Raw genomic sequence first — 15,617 nt, 5'->3', positions numbered from 1 at the left:
GAAGATCACATTCAGGCTTAGGAGGACTTTGAAAAACCACATGGAGAAAGATGTACCATATAAAATATACAGTGATACGGGTACTTGAAATAATAGTTTCCTTTAAAATTAAAACCAAGCACTCATATCCCAGGAAATCAATTAATATTGGCACTTACTTCCTTAACTACTCTTCATATTATGTGATCCTGAATTTGATCCAGAGCTAGACAATTAAGTTTAGCTTTCAATACTGCCTCACAGTTCTGAGCAATATTACTATCAGAAAAGCAGAGCTGAGATTGCATCGATCTATTCATCACTCAGATTATTCCAAAAGACAAATTAATATATGGAGGTTGGTCCTTTGTGGGCACATTAATTGCTTCAAGCCACCATTCTAACAATATTATTACTGTTGTTACAGAACACTTACGAATTTTTTTTAATGCTGCTTTAATTCCTCCCCTCCACCATCACCCTCTCCCACCCTACCGTACCATATCTCCAAATCGTGTTAACAACCTAGTAGCTCTGTAGTTTTCTCTAGGCTCATGTAATTATGTGTGTGTGTGTGTGTGTGTGTGTGTGTATAAATGTGTGTGTGTATATATCTATATATATGGAGGGTGAATGTCATTTTACAAAATGAAATTTATACACACTTTTCTGAACTATGCATCTCCCCTTCAAGCATGTCTTGTGAAAAATCCCTCCAAGTCTACAGGTATACCTCTAATTCATCATTTCTAATGGTTGCATAATATTATTTAGTGTGAACCAATCATAATTTATTCAGCCATTTCCAGATCCTTCCTGTTGCACAGTTTTAAGGTTGATGTTTTACAATCTGGCAGTACTGGCCATCCTTCTGTTACCGCACGTCCTCTTTGTCTCCAGCTTTTTTGCCGCCATCAAGAACGCCACAATAAGCATGCTTATACAGGGAATTCCCTGGTGGTCCAGTGGTTAGGACTTAGCGCCTTCACTGCCATGGCCTGGGTTCAATCCCCCAGTTGGGGAACTAAGATCCCACAAGCAGTGTGGCGTGGACACACAAAAACAACAACAGAAAAAACCACCCTTATACAAGCTCAGTTGCCAAAATGAGTGGCAAGTGAGGTGCCAGCTTTGAGATGATACCCAGCGAGGGTGAGGCACCGTCCTCCAGGGCACAGTATATACTCTAAATCAGTGACCCTTATGTGGTACTGTGTTCCCAGCAGGTAGAACACATGGAACCAACGGGTGCAACTAGGGGTGATTTTAATCTATGGGATAAATTGCTAATAAAGGGACTGCTGTGTTGGGTAAATGTACTTTTTAATTTACTAAAATCTTAACTCTATGGGGAAAATTACTAGCAGAGGAATTTCTATGTCAGGTATATTTGCTTTTAATTTTACTTAAATTATATTCAGTTTAATTAAAATTAAGATTGCCTTACCAAATTTCAAAGCCTATAAAATTCACATTTCTCCCATCAATGAAAGGGAATGTCTTTGCCCCACATTCTCACCAGCAGTAGGAGTTACAGATCTTTTCAACTCTGCTAGTGATATTATATTACTGATTTAATGTGCATTTCTGTGGATATTCAGAATTTGAGTATCTTTTCATATGTTTTTTGGCTACTTGAATTTGCTCTCCTGTCAACTGCCTATTATTATCCTGTGCCCATTTTTTATTAGTTACTGTCAATTTGTAAGACTTTTTGTTATATATATTTACCCTCATCAGTGTTACTTTTCCCAGATCCTTAAATTGTCTACTATCTTTGTTATGGTCCCTTTCATCACACATGGGTTGCCATAAATATAGTCAAATATGTCTTATTTTTCTTGTTATTTCCAAGAGTTCTATCTTGGTTAGAAAGTGTTCCCCAACCCTGGGTTGCACATGTAATCTCTTGGGTTTTTTTTTTTTCCTAAAAGTTTTGGCTTTCTTTTACATCTAAGTCTTTAATACATCTGGACTTTCTATGTATGGTACACAATAGGGGTCAAATTCTACTTTCTTTCAGAGGAATATCCAAATGTTTCACCACCATTTACTAAAAATATCCATTATCTTCCCACTGAAGTGGAATGCCAGTTCCATCATATATTACATTCTCATCCAAAGTGAGGCCTATTTCTGGAATCTCTCCTTTGTACCACTCATCTTTTCCTGCTCTGAACAATACAATTTAATTTGAAACTCCCTTCCTAAGGTCTTCCTCATAGCGACAACCCACCTTCTGAGTTAAAGGCATCCTGAAGCAGTGGGATCCTGGAGAATGACAGGGGGCTACCCTGAACACAACCAACTAAGCATCAATTGCGGGCGCTGTTCCCAGGGTGCTGCCTTTGCTGGAGCACGCAAAAAGGGGTGCCTCGATGTGGCTAATGTTGTCTTTTCTATCCTATTGGACAGAAGTAATCTCCTATGGGGAAGAAGTATCAGAAGGAGTTCCCAGTCACACTGGGCAGACAAGAGCATACATTTAGAGTCTTGCCACAGGGCAATGATAACTCTCCCACCCTCCGACCTAATATTTTATGAAAGAACCTGAACTTGCTGGACACGTCTCAAAACAAAACATTGGACCTCCACCAGTAAACCATGTTAATTGAACCTAATAAACAAGAAATGGCAAATAAGTTGCAGATGTGAGATGCATGGCCTCCAGAGGGTAGAAATAAACCCTAAGAAGAGTCAGGGGCCTGACACATTAATGAAATGTCTGGGACATGCAGAGACACTCCATCCAAAGCAGGTCTGACATCTGGAATCTCTCACCTCTAAGAAGACAGAACAATGCCAGGGAAATGCTTTTGGGGTCTGGAGGAAGAAGCATATTCCACATTTGGGAACACTGCCCTGATCCACTCACAAGTGACATGGAACTGCCAGCTATGAGTCTAGATTTTGGATTTTGGAGGCAGATCTCTTCAACAGCTGAACTATTGAGTTGGCCAAAAAGTCTGTTTGGTTTTAAATAAAAATAAGACACATTTTTCATTTTCACCAAGAACTTTATTGAACAGCGAATTCATTAACCAAATGAACTTTTTGGCCAACCCAATACTTACTAGGTGGGGGGCATGTGAGAGAAGGGGGCATGTCTATGCTCCAGTTTAGCCCCTCCAAGGGGAATATTTGTTAAGTTACTGAAGCTCTCGGGTTAGTTTCCTCAATGGTGAATTAAACACTTTATACTTTGCATGAGTTCACTCATATCTTCTTGATTCTCAAAATCTGAGTCAATGGTGATGGTGACAACCAACGATAGTGATAATGATGACTTTGTGTAAGTATCAGCAGTCAAATCTTACTTCTCTCACTGCTTCCTGTGGTAGGCAGAATTCTAAGACAGTCCTCAAGATTCCGCCCCTGGTGTACAAGCCCTGTATAATCCCTTCTCCTTGAGGGCAAGTAGGACCTGTGATGGGATGCTCGCTCTCTTCACTACATTACATTATATAAGACTCCTCGTGCATCTTCGAGGATACTCCCCTGCTGGCCTGGAAGAAGCAAACTGCCACGTGGTGGAGAAGGCCATGTGGCAGGGCACTGGTAGCCAGCCCTTCAGAACTAAGGACCTCATCACACAGCCACATGGAAATGAATTCTCTCAACAACCAATGAGTTTGGAAGAGAACCCAGAGGCTCAGGTGAGATCACAGTTCTGACCAACACCTTGATTTTAGCCTGATGAGACCCTGATCAGAAGATCCAGACAACCTGTATCCAGCCTCCTGACCTACAGAGACTATGAGATAGTAAATGGGTGTTGTTTTGAGCCATTAAGTTTATAGTGATTTGTTAGGAAGCATAGACAACTAATATAATCCCTTCAGCCAGGTCCCACCTACCCTTTTTCTAAAAATTCCAACTCCATCACAGAGACATCAAGTCTTTTTTCTCCTGGGTCATCCATCAGTTTTTCCCCCTAGATGATGGCTTTAACAATATGCTTTGAATAAATATTGCTGTTTCTAACATTACAAGAACATAAAAATTGAAATAACTTAAAAAACCTAGAAAAGTATATTGCCAATATTTAAATATGGACAGCGATGGGGCTGACTGTTTTCAGGGAAACACATTTTAAGTCCTTATTTCTATTCGCCCAGACATACAATTTAAATTATTAAAACGTTTTTCAGTTAACTCATGAAATTTCATAATACTTGCTCTTGACCTATTTGTACTTTCTAAGGACACATTGCTTTTTCTTTTCCAAAATGCATTATTGAGTTGCCTTTGTAAAAAATACCCTTATCTGGGGGGAAAAAAATGCCCTTACCCGTACAACAGGTACCAAAACAATATTGTGATAGATGATAGGAGCAAGGAGGCCATAACATTGAGTAACAGCTTGAAGGGCATAACTGGAATCATTTAGGTAGTTGCTCAGTTCCAATGCCACTAATACTCTCTCACATTCAGTTAGTCTAGCAATCTGTAAAGGAACAGGTATTGTTACTCAAGTTGAACATCAGGTACTTAAGTCATGTGTCTCTAATGAGAAGAAAGGATAGGAAATGTGATCCTTGTGGCTTAACAATAACAGGAAGGTTGATATAAAGAAAAACCTAAATTCAGGAACAACTCTAACTCCCCAATAATGCTACATATGGATGACACGATCTTAGAATTAAACTTTAGAATTTTTTATAAATTACGATACAAATACCACTAGTGACAGAAAAGGAACCAATCTTTTTTCATTGGTAAGATAAAATCTTGGCTATAGTTTAGGAGAAAAAATCTAGCTTTTTCAAAAACATAAATTATAACAAATAATAATTAAAATATAATATTGCTGTAATATTGGTCCTACATGATTAACAGTGTCTTATTTCCCTCCTGGATTTGTGAGAAAATGGTAAATTTACTCTAGACAAAACTAAATCTTCTATTATACTTCTGCTACTTAAAAAAAAAAAAAAAAGGTAAATTTTCAATAGACCAAACTAATCTTCTGTTATACTTCTGCAACTTAATGTAAAGTTAGGCTTTGTGTGATTAAACGCCACTTAAAAAGAGTAAGAATAAAAAAAAAAAAAAAAGAGTAAGAATGCTATCTTATTCCTTATTTCTCTTTCTTGGGGAAAGATTTCATTATTTGTCTGTATATACACACAAGATTATGAACACAGAAAACAGTATGAGTGGCAACCAGAAATTTCCACAGAGCAAATTATTATTAGAATGGTAGTCTAGCATTCTGGAATTCAATTAAGTACCTAAACATTGTCCTTATTTTCAGACTAGATTATGAAAAAAAGAAACTAAATGCAATGTAGTAGGAACAGGTCGATGGCTGTGAATGCTTGGGCTCTACAAGACTGTGAACTTGTCTTAGGCAAAGAATCATGTTTTTTTTCACTTTCATATCCACAGAAACTGGCACAGTCTCATGTAACAATTTATTGGTTAATTAATTAATGAATAAGTGGATGATAGGAAAAAGCAACTGTAAAAGAAAAAAAAAATAAGGCAAAAGTCTCCATATACCTAAGGTGAGTAAAGAAGGAAAGAGAGAAAAAGAAGAGTGAACCTCAATCTAGATTGAAAAAAATAATGTAGGATTGTTACTAAAAGCAAGAGCACTGTAAGGTTGCTGATGTACAAGAGCAATGTTTATAAGCACCCTGAGAACCTATCAATAGGAAGTAAGTTAAATTCCTGCCTCTGCACAGGAATGCAATGTTATAATTTTAAAGAATGTGGCAGATGGATATGTACCAGCATGAAAATATGTCCAAGATATATTATGAAAAGTGTTTAAAAGGCAAATTTCAGAACAGCAAGTAGATCATGATTCCATTTTTGTAAATAATAACATATTTGTCTATGCATACTTTTAAAAATTGGAGAAATCACATGAAAACAATAAGGTAGTATTCTTAGGGGCAATAGGATTACAATGGGTTTCACTTTATACTTTATACATTTTTGGATATTTGAATTTATACTACTTTTATTCAGGAAAAATATATATAAATTGAAAAGAAGAGTTAAACACCATGAACTCCAGCCTGTGAAACCTACATACAGTATCAAATAAACCAGCACAATCATGCAAAGGCTTCTCAGTCCATTCACAAGCCAGGATATGCAATCCCCAAAGAACATAAACTTAAAACATCAACAAACACAGGGAAATCAGCACATTTGCAATCATTTTAATTCACTTACTTGTTGAGAGGGGAAAATCTCATTGCCTTTAATATTATCACAGAAAAGATTTTCTTCTTTAATTTTAATGTCACTTGTTACAAAAATATTTCTAAGAAAAAGATATAAGAGAATTGAAGAACTCTCTGCCAAAATATCTGAATGTAATCTGCGAAAAGAAGTAAATGTTGTTACAGGTATAAAATGATTTAGCATGTGAACTTGACTTTTTAGATTGATTTGTTCTTAATACCGACACAATGATCCCAGGACAGCAGCAAAAGTTTATGGGACAAAAGTTTGTGGAACAGTTACTCTTGCACAGCTGCTTAAATTGAAATTAAAGACTATTCTTAACAACAAGTTCACAACTAAGAAAATTAAGCTGTTGACATATCATGTCATGGATACATAAAAATAACTACTGGTAAAGTTTTCTGGTTCTGATATATAAAATTCTATTCTATCAATATAATGAAATCGCTATAGCTATTCAGAAGTTTGGGAAATCGGCCCAATATTTCAATTAATAAACTTTCTGAAAGTGAGGGTTATTTATAGCAAAATCAGCCACGGTTAAACAGAGGTAGAGACAGAGAGATTTGGGGTGGGGCGGTGGAGGGGCAGAGTTACTTCTAATTATCTTTTCTAAATCACAGTCAACAGTGCCAACCACTGGCAAAACTGTGAAATCTGCAGTCTTCCTTCTTTGTTTCCATAGTCCCTTCCTTGCCCTTAAGCCTTACTTGGTGACAAACCCGTTCTCCTAAGCTTCAAGTCCCTCCACTCTCCATACCCTCTATCCCTATAAAACGGGAAAGGATCTGACAACAGCAATTCACACCTGAAGACGATCTGTTTCACCACCATGTTAAACTCTGAAATTGTCTTTGCCCGGAGACTTCTAGTTCTCCCGCTTCTGCAACTCATACTAAACTTTCTTTGTCCTCGCGATGACCATGAGTACCTAGACATACACAGTGAGTCCAGACTATCGCCTCCCTCTGGCTCTATTTCCTCCCCTACCCAGCTCGGGCTCTGGTCAGTCATTTCCATAGTGACCTCTCTAGCACTTCAGATTCTGCACCCCTTATTGTATGCAATAATCAACTTGTCTGACCTTGCACAGATGTCACCATTCGACTTTTCTATCCTTGCCACAATGGTCAATCAATTATTCACTTACTTATTCCCCTCATTCCTTTTTTTTTCCCACTCAAACTAGCATTTGCTCAACACCTACCATGACACTATTCTAGGCCCTGGGATATAAAGATGAATCAAATGTAGCCCTCAGCCATAAGGAATGGGACTCTACTACAATGCATGTTACATAACATCAACTGAGTCATTAGTGATTCTCAGCAACACTTCCGTTTACCCCTGACGTCTCCTTGTTCATATTCCCCACAGCAAATGATCTGAACCCCCTGTTCCCCATCCCATGTGCTCTGATATCCTCCTAGCTCTACCACCATATATCCTCAGGCTCTCCCTCTCCGCTGGCTCCCTTCTCTCCATCCTCCAAAATTCTTTCCTTAAGCCCGCCTTCTCCCTCAAGCCTCTGCCCACTTTCCTCTTATCTTTACCACCCAACTTCACAGGAGTAGTCTTTTCTTGTTACTATTCTCCATTTTCATTTATTCCTTAGCCAACTGCAAAACGTTTCTGGCCCATCATGGCATGAAAATGGCTCTCTTCAACTTACCAATGTCTTCCTAATTGCCAACTCTAAAAGCCTCTTCTCAGTTTTCATCCTACCCAACGTCTCTGCAGCATTTTCTTGAGCAACTGCCCTGCCTGACCTTGCACTAGGATATAATACTGCTGGCCAGTCCCTCCGTGGTGGTATTCTCACTTCCCTTGGCAGTGCACTTTCCTGGACTTCTACTTCCAGAACTGATCCTTTTCAATTTCCTTCCTTGGTTCCAACTCCTGCTTCTGCCTCTTAAATGTAAGCAATGCCCAGGGTTCAAGTCCAGCCTTCCACCTTTTCTGCTAAACAGTCATTCCCTGGGAGATATCTCTCACTGTCAAAATTTCAATAATGACCTCAATGGACAGTTTATATTTCCATGTCTCTAGCCTTGACCTCTCTCCTGAGTGTGAGCACTAAATATCCAACTACCTACCGGACATATATCTACAAAGACGTCCTGCTGGAAAACTAAACTCCAAATATCTCCAAATTCATTCTCTTCCTCCAAAAACTCATTCTGCATCTCAGGTTCCCTTAGTAAACCTCAGAGGCTTCCCATCACTGGAAATCCCAGTCAACTTTCACTCCTTCCTCTTATCCCCATGAATCACATAAAATCTTCCAGACCTGTCTCTTCCTCCTCTGAAATGCCTCTCAAATCCATCGCCCATAGCACTGAGCATTCTTGTACATAGTAAACACTAAGTCTACGTTTCTTTAATTGAATGGAATTATACGTTTATGTGAGTAAGTGTTACCAATGCCTTGCCTCATCCAGCATTTGCATTTTTAAGCTTATTGTCTTTGACTGAGGGGTGAAGGGTCTTGTCTTACTAATTTCAGGCATTAACAAGCAGGTAAAGGAGACTGTTGTTGAACATGTTGAGACGGGCTGAAATTACACCAATGCTCATTTTTGATGCTGCTTTTAGACTCTGGTTTCTTAAGGAAAAATGGCAAAGGATGGCCTGTGGCTTTATATGGCTTCTACAGGCCTATTTTCAGTTGATGGTCTAATCCTGGGAGCCTCCTCAAGCAAAGGAAAAGCCTTTTTACCCCAAGAGTCCATCCATCAGACCCTAAACTTAACCTCAACCTGACCTTGCTCTGTTACAAAGGTCCCCAATGCATATGCATGTTTTCTAGTATAACTGACATTACTTTGGTTAGTATTTGGTATTTTTTTCCATAACCTCATTACCTTATATTCAGAATGTATCCATATACTGCCAGTGTTTTTTCTGATTCTAACAAAGAAGTTTCTAACAAGGACTCAAGCCTTTGGAATATAAACACTTACTAAAATACTTATTGCAAATAGTTTTATGTGGACCATCTTAACATGAAATTGAAAATAAATTAATTCTAGGCTTCACAGCCAACATCTATATTTTCAATAAGCCAACTAATATTTTAAAAGAATATTTCGAATTACCTTCTCTGTGTAATAGTCATTATATTGCTTAAACTAATAATGGATTGGTCATCCTGAAGTGGTGAAGCAACAAAATAATCCCAAACTGGTGAGAAAACTTTCTTAGCCAATTCATAGTTACCAATCTGATAGGCGACCTGCAGCAGAAAGCACATTATCTTAAGCATTACTTGAATTTGTGAAATGTGTATTTTAAACAAGAATTCTGAGAAGGTCCTATCGCACACTAATTTCAGACAAAGTTATTCACATTGGCTGTTCCGCTCTACGGGGCCACAGCAAGGTAACGACAGCCACTGGCAAGGGAGACAGACACATTTTGAAATCTCTTTTATTTCTAAATTGCATGGAAATTTGAAACTCTGTAAGGATGTTTCGAATGCTCATAAGCAAAACAAAGATCACATCTGAGCCAAATTAATTTCATTTCCATCTATCTCGGCAGTGCACTCCATTTATTACAGACACTGTTATAATGAACAATCTGTTCCAAGAGAAACAATCAGATTTCCCAAACCCAAAATATGAAATATACTTCATTCTCCTCTGGTTCTGACGCTTTCCGAGCTATTGTGCAACAAAGAGTTCACAGCTGAAAAGAGTGAGGAGTAAAAGAGAGACGCTTCCAAGAAGCCATCCTGTGTTTTAAGTTTAACACGTTCAACATTCAGCAAAATAACTGATTTCACTGGTAAAACCTAGAAGCTCAGGAGAAAAATAGTCATCAACTTACCTATCTCTTTCAGTAGAACATAGTTCTTTAAATACATCTCTAAAAATCACTCTATACAAATATGTATAACAATATAAAATCGTACCACATGAGTTATGTGCTGCTTCAAATCCTTAGTGGAAGCAGGTAGGATGTAAAGTATTAATAAATACCTTAAATTAAGTATGCAAATGACATGTTGCTAGACTGTATTCTACACAAGGGAATAACTTACAGGGCCAGAACTTTTAAAATCTGCCAAGTCAGTACTCATAATCAACCAACCAGTAAACTTTTATGAAGTTTCTACTCTGTGCTAAGCACTGTAAAGATAGATTCTTCAAAGCTTAAAACGATCTCATACTCCATGAAACTGTAATCAAGTTATAGACGTAAAACACATGAAATCACAGAAAAATTGCAAATAACAACACCATAATTGTGGAGACTTAGAAAAGGAGAAATGAAGACTATAAGGAGGAATCAGGGCTTGAGGTAAACGCCAAGGCAGGGATAAAGTTCAGAGGGGCACAGTTTAGACAGAACCTCAAAAAGGTCCCATAATGGAAATTGCCACAGTGCCTTTGAGACTAGAAAGACAGGTCAGAATTTCAAGAAAACTAGGCAGTATGATTGGACAGGTAAAGTGGGACATGATTTCAGAAAGCCTTGAAAATCAGGTGGAAGTATTTAAAGTTGTCAAGTACTGGACCAAGCACTTTACCAGCATTACTGTGTTGACTCCTCGTTGACCTCTATGACCATCCCTGTTTTTCAGATGAAGAAACTGGGGCATTGACAAGTTGAATAATTTGTACAAAGCCTGATAATCAGTAAAAAAAAAAATAGTAGAGCCAAGACTTAGTGTGACAGATGAGGTCCCTTCTCTGGGCCACAGTGGTCAAATGAAAAAGTTGGGCTAAGTGGTCACTAAAACACCATTATAATTCTAAGATTTACCGTGGAAAATGGGAACAGGTGATGTGTAAGGGAGTTGGTGAAACTACAACTGAATGCTCTTTCCTTTTAAAATATAGCCTTTTAAAAACAGTGTTATTTCTGAGTCACTTTGCTGTACAGTAGAAATTAGCACAACACTGTAAATCAACTATACTTCAATTAAAAAAAAGAGAGAAAATGTAAAAATAATGTTATTTATTCAGTCAGTGGACATTGCAAAACAAGAAAAGATGCCATGATAAAACTAAGGTCTATAAATTCATGAGTCTGTGTGGGCTAACAGAGAAGTGCTGTGATAATCAGCCGGTTCAAAGATGGTTAACTAGCAGTCACCCGTAGAACAGATGTTAGAAGGAGTGAGGTTAAAATGAGAAAGAAGCACTAAATGACTAATGAGACAATTAAGCACAGGAGAGACCTCCTCCTCGATACATGACCTTCACACTTGGCTTCTACAACACATTCCTTTTCAGCTGCCTTGGCATGCTCCTCCTCTTTTCCCGTATGTTAGCATGCCCCAGGGCTCCGTCTTGGGACCTCTCCTCTCTCCTGTCTGCACTCCTTTCCTTGGTGCTGTCATCCAGCCCCATGGCTCTAGTTGTCACATGACTACTCTCAAATCCCTCTGCTGCCCAGCCCTCTGTCCCAAACTCCAGATTCCTATATCTTGACTACTCAAAAATTCTCTCCGAATATCTAGCAAACATCTGACCTTAACATGTCCCAAACTGCATTTCTGATCTCCCCTTGCCCCAAATCTATACTACTCACACCCTTCCCCAACTCATCTGAGGTCAAGTCCGTCCTTCCAGTTAGTCAGCTAAATTCCTTAGAGTCATCTTCTATTTTTCTCTGTCCATTGTTTCCATCAGGAACTCTTGTTAAATCCTCCTTCAAAACATATCCAGAATCTGGCCACTTCTCACCACATCAACTACTATCACACTCGCCGAGCCACCCCCATCTCTCACTGGTTCACGGCACTAGATAGCTCCCTCTGCTTCTACTCTCACCCCCTTATGGTGTATGCACAACACAGCAGCTCGGGTGAACCTTTGAAACAGAAGTCACGTTATGCCATCCTATTACATCAAACCCTCTCCAGCGGCTGCCCATTTCACTCCAGGTGAAAGCCAAACTTATTACCGTGGCCTGGAATCATTTTAATGATCTGCTTTCTCACCCACCCACTCACCTTTTACCTACGTAGCTAAACAGTCCTTTTGGCCCCTCTGCTCCAGTCATTCTGGTCTCCTTGCTGTTTATATTATACCAGGTGCACTTCTGGAATCCTTCAGGCTTTTGTTCTAGCTCCTTCTGTGGAATGCTCTTCCTCCAGAGAGCCACTCCCTCACCTCCTTCAAGTCTCTGCTCAAATCTCATCTTCCAGATGACGCCTTCTCTGATCACCCTACTTAATACTGTACTCTACCTTCCTTTGCCCCAGTTCACATTTCCAATTCCTCTGACCTTACTCTACATTTTCCTTCCATAGAACTTACCTTCTAATATACTAGATAGTTTATTCCTTTACTATGTTCATCGTTTATTACTTACCTCTCACCACGGCATTTTGCTCACTTTGCTTAGAACAGTGGTTCTCAAAGTATGGTCCCTGGACCATCAGCATCTGCATCACCTAGGAGCTTGTTATAAATGCAAAATTCTCGGGCCCTACCCCAGACCTGGTGAATCATAAACTCTGGTGGTGGGACCAGCAATCTGTTTAACCAGCACTCCAGATCATTCTGATGCAAGCTCAAGTTTTAGAATCACTAGCCTAGAGCAATGCCTGGCACAGAGTAAGTAAGCACTCAATAATAATGTGTTAAATGAACTTAAAAATCCTCTTTTCCTGATAATTTCCCCCTACCTACAGAAGAGGACACCCAGCAACGGTACTATACAATAGCATGATTGAATGGCCCAGGCTGAAGGCCTGACCCAAGCTGGGTGTTTTATAGCCCCCCCTGCAAAGCAAGATGGACCCTCTACACACACCCAAAGTTTGGTTCTGATGTTAAGGCTGATGACACTACATGCACCAGGAGAATTTGAGAGAAAGTTTATTGTTCACACAAGGGCCTCCCAGGGAGAGTCCCTTGGGCAGGCAGAGGCAGGTCTGGGATGGCTTTGGGCAGAGTCGAAGGAATGGGTTGGGCTTTGATTAGTGGCTGGAGGATAGGACTGGGGAACGTTCCTGCCAGTTGGGACGTTTAAATTTCCTGCAGGCACCAAAGGAGAAGGTGAACTCATAGACCTCCCTATCAGCCTGCTCAGATGTGGGGCTATGGGAAAAAAGAAGGCTGAGGTTTAAAAACAAGTCAGCAGCCAAACATTAGAAATGAGTTCAGACTCTTTCTTACATTGGGTGAGCCAATCCAGAGTCTCTTTTTCAGGAATTTGGAATCAAGATTAGAACACAGCTAGCTGGTCCCTGTACATGACTGAAACTGAGGAATACACAAAAAAGTTCAGGGGCTGCCATTTTCCTTCCCGAGATGGAAAAGAAAAGAAAGGAAAGTCAATATTTAAAAAGAAAAAGAAAGCAGATGTTGAGAGAGAGCCAGAGGTATGAGACTTAGAGCTGCCTGGACTTTGCAGCCTTCCCAGGGCCAGGCTGCTTTCCCCCAAGCCAGGCTTTCTTGCAATCAGGGTCTTAACTGAAACCATAAGTCAAAATTATCTAAACAAGGGTTACTGTTGTGGTGATGAGATTGATTTAAAAAAAAAAAAAAAAAACAGTTCAAAGGAAGAAGAAATTATACCTAGCATAGAACCTGGCACAAAACAGACACTGAATTCATCAATAAATAGATGAGCAGAGAGGGTGGTAATGTTCAGAAAGAGGATAAGAGGGAAAGGAAGAGTTGAACCTTCTTAATGAGATTTTTAAATGGGGATGACTACCTTTTACCTGTTAGCCCTATTTTTTTTTTTGAATGGTCATAGACAAAAGGCAGACCTCTATTAATAAAAGAGTTTCAATGAATTCATATATGAATTGGAAAAAAAATGTACGAATCTTAGTTTCCTTTCTCCTGCCACCAGCATCAAACTCTGCTGCCCATACTGATTACCACGACCAGCAGAGCAGCACCAACCCAGGCAGAGAATAGATGGGAGAGATGTGGGCTCTAGAAGGACTCGGCACATGTTAGATGGTGAACACATGACTTCCTTGGAACCTGGACAGATCAGTAGAAAGGCATGAGCTCGTTCAAATGTCAGGCTTACCATCTACTACCAGAGTAACCTTGGGTAAATTATCAATACTTAACATCCCTAAGACACCCTTTCTGGAATAAAATGGGATTGGCAGAAGAAGGGTTAAATTAATCTGTTTCCTCAACTTGACATGAAAGTAATAATACCACCTCACAGAGTTACTGTAATCAATGGAATAATGAATCTTAAAATGTCTATCACACAGTTTTTTAATAAATGATATTCCTCACTTCCTTATCTCAACAAGCCATTGTGCCCACTCACTATTTGATTGAGTAGTTCAATAATCCAGCAGTATGTGGCATTTGGTCTTGTATTCATTTTACAGATAGGGAAATTGAGACCAAGCAATTTGCCTAAAATCCTAAAACCCTGCTCACAGATTTCTAATTGTCTATATTTTATATCACATTATCTAGCCATTCCCAACTTAAAAGGGAATAATAAAAAGAAATGAGCCTATAAAGAGGTGGAAATTGGATACTATCTGTAGAAAATATATAATTCATAAAGGTTCCTCAAAAATTTTCCAGATAGCCTAAACTAGTTTTCTACAGTAACGGAAAATCTAGTAAAGATTCACCTGACTTCATTATTGTTTATAGAAAAATGTCTAGTAAAAGTACAACCTAAAACCCCAAACCAAGTTAATCATAGGCATTTAGTGAAGTAACTCCATATTTTACTATACAATTTTTATAACATTTTTTAAAAAATAGAATTATCCTGAAACTAAAAACTAGCCACTCTCATGAAAAATTGTAATTTTTCATTGCAATTCCAAAAGAAAGGTACCTGTTCCTGATAAAACTTGAAAGCGTAAACTCAAATTTTAAATTAAGGAGGAAATTTTATTAGGAAATTCTGCTTTAGCCACTTAACATTATGAGAGAGAATGCTCATAAACTGTCATAAATGAACTACAGTACTGCAAGTAGAGTATCGGTAAAGAAACACAGGTCATTACTTTATGACACTTCTCATTATCCTAGCAGTATAGCTTGGACTTCCTTTTATTAACTTTCAATGAAAGTTCTGCCAAATAAAGCGCCAGCGTCAAACCACTCCCTGGAGAAAAATTAGACCTTGATGAAATATTCGGTCCCTCACTTTGAAATAACTCCATCACTGCAAATTAGGAAATATATTAGATTCCAAAGAAATCAAAACATCAGAAAACCATGAGCCAATATGACATGCTAAACCAATGCCAGACAAATCCTAGCAATTCTCTCAATTAAATTTTCTTTGAAAAATATGATAATATAAAATTCCAGTAAGACCTTAGCTTATAATACTAATCAACTATTAAGAGGAAAAAACCAGCACAATAGAAATGTGATAAAATTTAGAAGAGCCATCAGCTCTACAGCCAACCATAAACTTAAAATTACAGGCTTGAGACTTAGGTCAACGAGTCATTTTTTCTAGAATCG

At 38.7% G+C, this 15,617-nt stretch overlaps 1 protein-coding gene across 2 annotated transcripts in view; it reads right to left on the bottom strand.

Moving 5' to 3' along the window:
- Window positions 1-15,617, bottom strand: part of CFAP54 (cilia and flagella associated protein 54) — a 305,843-nt gene that overhangs the window by 196,002 nt on the left and 94,224 nt on the right. For both annotated transcript variants that reach the window (XM_068561127.1, XM_068561128.1), the window contains exons 23-25: window positions 9,282-9,418; window positions 6,169-6,316; window positions 4,271-4,426 (exon numbers count right to left, since the gene is read on the bottom strand). In XM_068561127.1, the coding sequence (XP_068417228.1) occupies window positions 4,271-4,426; window positions 6,169-6,316; window positions 9,282-9,418 (441 nt within the window). The remainder of the gene's footprint in view (window positions 1-4,270; window positions 4,427-6,168; window positions 6,317-9,281; window positions 9,419-15,617) is intronic.

This window comes from Eschrichtius robustus, chromosome 13 (genome assembly GCF_028021215.1).
Source record: "Eschrichtius robustus isolate mEscRob2 chromosome 13, mEscRob2.pri, whole genome shotgun sequence".
Taxonomy (NCBI): domain Eukaryota; kingdom Metazoa; phylum Chordata; class Mammalia; order Artiodactyla; family Eschrichtiidae; genus Eschrichtius; species Eschrichtius robustus.
This window is presented reverse-complemented; position numbering and strand designations above follow the sequence as displayed.